General features: G+C 65.5%; 1 protein-coding gene across 2 annotated transcripts in view; it reads right to left on the bottom strand.

Moving 5' to 3' along the window:
• Window positions 1–840: 840 nt before the first annotated feature.
• TAFA5 (TAFA chemokine like family member 5) overlaps window positions 841–6,977 on the bottom strand; it is a 196,519-nt gene continuing 190,382 nt past the window's right edge. For both annotated transcript variants that reach the window (XM_045465851.1, XM_045465850.1), the window contains exon 4: window positions 841–2,822. In XM_045465851.1, the coding sequence (XP_045321807.1) occupies window positions 2,814–2,822 (9 nt within the window). In that variant the 3' untranslated portion in view covers window positions 841–2,813. The remainder of the gene's footprint in view (window positions 2,823–6,977) is intronic.

Here is a 6,977-nt window from a genome sequence, read left to right as displayed (position 1 = left end):
TCGGACCGCAGACTTCCTGGGCAGGTGGCTCTCAGGGGGTGAGCCTCCCGGATCTCCCGCTTGAGCCGCCTTTCTCTCCCTCACACGGCCCCCTCCTGTGGCCTCCGGCCTGTCCTTCCTCAGCTTGGACAGAGTGAGAAGTGGTGCCCCGGTCCTGCCCTATTTGTGCCCGGACTACAGAGCCCCAGGCTTCTCCCCCTCCACCGCCCCGTGGCACCAGCGGCCTCTGCCGGGCCTGCGTTCCGCCCCCTTTCCTCCCTCCCAGGCCTAGCCCAGCTCTGTGCCAGCGGGTGGGGGTCTCCTCCCGGGTCTCGCCTGGCCCTATGCCAGGAGCGGGGTCTCGCCTACCCCCCGCGATGGCTCCAAAGGCCAGGGGAGTCTCCTTACAGTCAGGCTCAGACTGCAGACAGCCCACAGCTGAGCCACCAGCCACGGCTCCCGGGGCTTGCATTTTACACAGAGCAGCTGGGAACTGACAGGTGTGGCTTCCCCGCGTCTAGGAGATGGGACTCTGGGCGGCAGAAACGTTCTCAGTGCCAAGACCCCCCTGCAGATCTGAGCGGATGTCTCCGGAAAGGGGGTCTCCTGTGGGGGCTCTGCTTCTCCGTGTGCAGGGCCTGGCCTCTGTGCGGTGGGGGGGGGGGGGACACTCACACACAGGGTGACAGGGGCCCCGGAGTAGCTGCGGGCTGGGCACTGTCCGCTCAGGGAGCCGCCCTGCTGGCCCTGGAAGGAGGTCCCCGTGGCCACCTGTGAGCTGAGCTCTGTGGGCCTGTCGCCCCCAGACGCACCTGCTGCAGCCCCTCCCAGGACACCACGGCCGGCAAACAAAAGCCATGCTTACCAAAGGAGTTTTTCTTTATTTTCATAATTTAGCTGAATCAACACAAAATTGAATACTGTAAAGCAAGAAAAAAAAAAACCGCTGTATCGTCTTAAACCTCCAGTCTCTGCCTTTGAAGGGGTCTACACTGGCTGTGGGAGGAAATGCGCACAGGGAGGCGGCAGAGACGTGGGCGGGGCGAGAAGGCGGGACCCGCCCTCGGCCGCCCGCCACTTCCGCCACCAGAAACCGAGGTCCCCCCCCCCCACCCGTGTCTTTCCCTCCAGGACACTCGAACCTCTACATTTGTGGTGACCAAAAGGTAAATTAAATGCTCATGGACGTTGAAATCTTCTCTCCTATCTGTAGTCTATGGGTTGCTGGAACAGCTTCTATATATATATGTATATATTTTTTTTTTTTACTTTTTCTTTCTTTTTTTTCTTTTTTTTTTAGTAGCATCGAACTAGCATTAACACCTGTTAATCGGACTATCAGGTAGTGTAGTTCAGCGGAAACTCAGGAGAACAGAGAAACCCGGCGGACGACGGCCAGGGGACGGGGAAACAGAACTGCCCCTTGCTCACTGGGCCCGGAGACCCCGCCCCGCACCGAGGGCGCGAGAAGGTCGGGAGGGTCAGGCGCCGGCCATCCTCCGCACGCGGTGGCCACCCCGGCGTCTCAGCCGTCCGGCGTGAAGACAGAGCCAGCGGGACGTGGACTGGGGTCGGGGGTCGGCTGCAGAGACCCCTCCAGACCCGCCATGTGGGGGTGGGGGGTGAGAACCAGGGACGCGGAATCCGTCGGAAGAGGGCGCACACACCGCGTCCGCGGAGACGGGCAGGAGGGGAGCCGCGCCCTGGCCCGAGCCAGGTGAAGACAGCCGCGTCCCCGCTGGCGCCCGCCGCGGCTCCCGCGACGTCGGGGGCGTCCTCGGCTGCTGTCCCCAGAGTCCTGCGGTCGCGCCCGGCGGGGGCCCCCCCGCGCCCACCCCCGGAACCTCCAGAGACACCGCGCTCTGCCGGCCTCTCGGCTCGGCCAGGGCTACCAACATGAACTGTTAAATAGGATTTTCTACAAATATACAGCATATAAAAACTGTTAAATATATAACTTTAGGCTTTGCAAAATACATTTAATGATCTCTTTCAAACAAGTGTTACTCGAGTTTTCTTTAATTTGCTTTCTGGAGCTAAATGGTGTATCAGAGGAGACAGCGGTCACGGGAGACCCAACATGCTCTTGGCGAATACTGGATTATCCCACTATCAGAAATGAGCTGCAGAGAGGCAGGTGTGACTGGTTAAAACAGAAAGTGATTTTAGTCGGTCAGGTCCATCTAAGCACAGCGCGCGGGGCGGGCGCCGTGGTCTGTGTCCCCGGCGAGGCGCACTCGCTCGCGGGGTCCGCGTCGGGGCATCGCCGGCCGCAGTCTGCGGGGCTGTGTCCTCCGCCGGCTGGGCCCCTCTCAGGGCGCGCCCCAGTGTCCGTGGGGCGGACGCGCCCGCCAGGGCCGCCCTCCGCGCCCCGCCGGGGCCCCCGGCACGTCTCGGCCCCCGCGTCCCCCGGTCGGACCCAGGGACTCGGACGGTGAGGGTGAGTCCACGTTAAAATAGATTTGCTCTTTGGTCTATTGAGTAAATACTGAAAGGGTAAGAAAATAAAAGCGATTCGGACAGTCTGGGGCACAAGGAGAGGCCAGTCCTGCCCCGGGCCCGGCGCCACCTTTCTTCCCGGGCTGGTGAGGCCAGGCTCCCGCGGACGCCCAGCGCTGCCCCCGCTGTGTCCCAGGCCGGGCTCCTCGCTGCCGCGGACACACTCAGCTCAGAACACCAGGGAAGTGGGCTGTCCTTGGCAGGCTACAGAGAAACGGACGGTGGGCGGGTGGCAGAGAACAGGTGGTGCCCACGGCGGACAGAGGGCCGTGGCTGAGGCGTGGACTCTCCAGGGAGCCAAGGCCACTCCCGGGGCCCCTCTGGGGCTGCGTTTGTCAGGAGACCTGAGGAACAGAGAGAAGAGAGTGTCAGCCCGCAGACACCAAGGGTCCCGGTCGGGCAGGAAGGAGCCCAGGGCACGCCCGCCAGGCTGGCCTCGGGCGCGGTGCAGTGCGCATCACGGACGCCCGTCCTTGTCCCTCCCCCGGCTCAGACCAGCGTACTTTCTCCAGGACATAACGTCAGACTTCAGGTCTACGCCTGCCACAGGGAATCGCTCTAGGAAGCACGGTCCTTCCTCTGTGTCCCTGGTGGGGACCCCCACCCCTGCGCCGGGCGTGACCGCAGGCTCCCGCCCTGAGCACTGCTAGCCAAGGGCACGGCCTGTGCTGGACGGCAGTTTGGCTCTGAGCCCCGCCCACCCATTTCCCTAACACCGTCTGGCACTGTGCCATGCACACAGCAGGTGTTGCCTAATTGCGTGGCGACAAGTGATGGTAATGAAGTGTCGCAGGCCCTCGGAGCCTCTGGGAGGCCAGAGGTGGGCGGGATGCAAGCCCCTGGTTGGTGACGCCCCTGCATCCCAGAGTCCCAGGAAACATGTCAGGCTGAACACGCTCACGGCCACAAAATGTGAGGTGATGGTCGCAAGCCACGGCTGTGGGGTGGGGAAAATGCCCCCCTTAAAGCAGCAAAGGCAGAAAAGTGGGGGGCATGGGGGTCTCCCTAGACCAACACAGCCTCACACCACTGGACCTGCGACCAGAAGCCTGGTCCCAGGTCGTCCCAAATCCCCACGTGGCCCCGGTCTCCCTTGTCCCTCAAGGTGGCCCCAGGCCCAGCCAGGGACCCTGGGGCTCTGGTCAGGCACTCAGGGGCTGTCCCGCCCCGTGCAGCCTCCCCGCAGGGGCCCCCAGGCAGGGGACGGGACACAGCACAGAGTGACGGCCGGGGTGGGGAGGCTGTCAGCCATCCCAGCTCAGCCTTCTCTCTCCACGCAGAGGCACCCCCCGCCTCCGGCTGGCCCCCATCTGCACCCCACCTGCCTGAGGCCCCCACCACACTCCCGCCCAACCCTGCCCGCCCCACAGGCCCCTGCCCCACCCCTGCTGGCCGCACCACGGCCTCTTAGCCTTCTCTCAAATTCTCAGTCCCACCAGGCCGGGCACGAGCGGTCCTTGCTCGTGGGGACCCTCTCCCCAGGTCCCCCTGCGGAGAAGCCCATCCTGATGGCACCACCTGGAGTCGACCGTGCCCCGGCTGCTTACGCAGTACGTGTGGGGGGACCGTCCTCAGGCCGGCCACGCCCCACCTGTCACCCCTGAGGACCCACTCAGGGAGTCTGGACACCTGGCTGCAGGGAGCCGTCCCGGGACAGAACAGACGGTCTCCCGGGGACAGATCAGGCTGCACCCGGTGCCCTTGGCGCCCCAGGCACCACGGAACAGAAGAGCCGGCTCGGCTCACTGCATCCAGACCCCCTACAGCGACCCCGTTCTCCCCCGGAGGCCAAGGGCTCGTCTTCTCACTGACGGAGGCCGTGGCCAGAAGGGAGCAGGGCAGGGCCGGTGGGGCCTGGGTCCCCATGAGCCACCGAGGGCGGGCGGCTTGTTTCTGCAACAAAACCTGGCAAAGCGTCTGGACCCTCCCCTGTGCCCGCTCCACCCCCACCAGCGCCCTCTGGGGTCTTACAGCTTCCTGCCCAGGCTGCCCCCGCCCCCGCCCCCGCCCCAGGCAGAGCGGAATCGGCATGGGATCTGCGAGCACTGGGGGAACAGGGAGATGTTGGCTCTCATCCGGGATTGCGGCCACCGGAACCACGGGAACAGAGGTGACTGACGGGGCTGCGGCCTGACCCAGACCCAGGCCCACACGCAATGCGGCCGTGGAGCCCTGGCGGGGCAGGGGGGGTGGGGGAGGTGTCATCAGCTGGGCCCCTCGAGGGTTGGCTGAGCCCCAGCTACACATCTGCGTCCTCCCACCGAGGTCCTGGACAGCAGAGGAGGGCGAGGGTGTGACGACCGGAGGTCAGCGACCCCTGAGTGCTTCAGGATCCACGCCTGAAATGGCCCCCGGGGGCTCGGGTGGCGGGGACCCCAGGCCTCCCACGGTCTGCCTGTGCGGGGTCCTGCAGACGGGGCCGGCGGGTGGGGGGGCTCCTTGGGGTCACGAAGGCAGAAGATGGCAGGCTGGAAGCTTTAGAAATCCGACAATTAAACCACATGAGCACTTGGTCGCATCTTTGCAACCAAAACGTATTGCTTTAATTGTCAAGATTCACTCTGTTCCCTGGAGCTCTTCTGGGGCCTGTGCCTCGGTCCCGTCCTTCAGCAGCTGCGTCCCCGCGCTTTCCAGAGAGGAATAACGAGACGGGTCTTGAGACAACGTGCCCCCTGAGGCTTGTCCTGCCGTCCGCTCCCCACCCCCCCCCCCCGGGGCCGCCCTTGGCTCCCCAATCCCCTGCGTCACATCCAGGCCCTCCCCCTGCCTCCCAGAGCCCCCAGCACTTTGCGGGACCCTCGCCTGGCCGGGGATCCTCCCCCCGCTGCCCGGGATGTGCCCCCACCGTCCAGCCAGGCCAGGGAGGGCTGATGCAGACGCCTCGGGCACAAACCCTCACTGGCCCCCCAGGGCTCAACCGAAGAAAGTCTGCCTACTTTTCTGTTTCTCGTTCACGGGAGAACGGGGAAGGGCAAGAATGTAAACAACGAAATTCCACCGGCGTTTCCACATCCAAAGGTAAGTATTTGGAAAATTCCAGCCCATCTCCTTCCCCAGTGCAGTGGTGTGCACACGGGGGGGTGGGGGGCGGGGGGTGGGGAGCTAACTCCACGTGGCCCACGAGGCAGAAATGCCAGGTCCTCCACGGGGCTGGAGGAGGAACCCCTCACCGTCTCCCGCAACACCGGGTGAGACCCTCCGTCGAGATGCGGTTCCTCTCGCTTTGCTCACGGCACCCGCGCCCTCCCCACAAGGCTGGGGGGGCACCACGCGGGCCAGCGCTGCGGCGAGGGGGCCGTGCCCCGTACAGCCGGACCCGTGCCACTTAACCTTCCCAAGGCCACGGCTTCAACTCCCACACACTGCGCCTTGCCAGCCACAGGGACACCAGGCACGGTCAGCGCTGTGGTTCGCTCCTTGGAAATCAAAGCCGGCCCCTCCCACTGACCCAGGAGCAAAGCCCCCGGTGGACACGTTCTGTCCCCGCAGGCCCCACGTCCACCAGCACACTCAGCCGGCCTCCAGGCCTCCAGGGCTTTAGCGCCTCCGGGCCTGTGAGCTGGGGCGCTGCCCAGCCCCGGGCACCCCGCTCCCCCGGCCCTGCTTCCTCAGCATAAAACGGGAATCGGGTGCCCTTGCCACAGGGCCCAGGAGGCGGTGACCCTCCTCCTCGGGGGCCTGGGGGTGGTCAGTGCCGGGTCCCGAAGCCAGGACGTCTGGAGCGTCACGCACGTGCTCTCCCCTGACAGCTCGGCCTCGGTGTTCCCCACGGACGGGAGAGGGCGTTCACCGCAGCTGTGGGCTGGGGCCTGCCCACCGTCACCGGGCGGGACCACCTGGCCGTCAGGGTCGCTGGTGAGGTGGCAGGAGCAGGGCCTGGGAACCCACAGACCCGGAAGGCAGATGGTGGTCTCGGGAGCCAGGTGTCTGCAGCCCAGCTGCCCTCCTCCAGGCCAGCTGCCCTGATCTCGGGCATCTGGGGACCATCTGACAACACAGCCCTGCTGTCAGCAGGGGACATGCCTCCTCCCAGAAGCTCATGCCGCTCGCTCGCTCGCTCATTAGCCACGGATTTCAGAGAACGCTGCCGCTGGTCTCCAGCACTCCCACACACACGGATGTTTTCATCACTGCAGTGGCTCTTAAGACACCAGGGATCCGGAGCCCGTGCACCGCACGAGGCCCCAGGCAGAGGGGGGGCTGCGGTCCCGCCCCGGGTGACAAGGCCTGGGGCCCCGGGCCATTACACCGCACGCCGGCCCTGCAGAGCTGAAGGACGGGCTTCGTCTCCCGGAGAGGGCGTCCCGGGGCGGGGGTGGGGGCAGGGTGTCCTCCTGGCAGAGAGCCCAGGGTGGCGGGTGGGGGTCCTGCCCGAGGGTGAGGCCGCGTCCGACCCAGGCCGGGCAAGGCTTCCCTGTCCTGCTCTCACGTCAATGTTGGCGACCCAGGGCTCTCCGCGGAACGCCCGCCTCGTCTACCTCTGTGGAGCACAGAGGGAT

The sequence above is a fragment of the Leopardus geoffroyi genome, chromosome B4 (genome assembly GCF_018350155.1).
Source record: "Leopardus geoffroyi isolate Oge1 chromosome B4, O.geoffroyi_Oge1_pat1.0, whole genome shotgun sequence".
Classification (NCBI taxonomy): domain Eukaryota; kingdom Metazoa; phylum Chordata; class Mammalia; order Carnivora; family Felidae; genus Leopardus; species Leopardus geoffroyi.
This window is presented reverse-complemented; position numbering and strand designations above follow the sequence as displayed.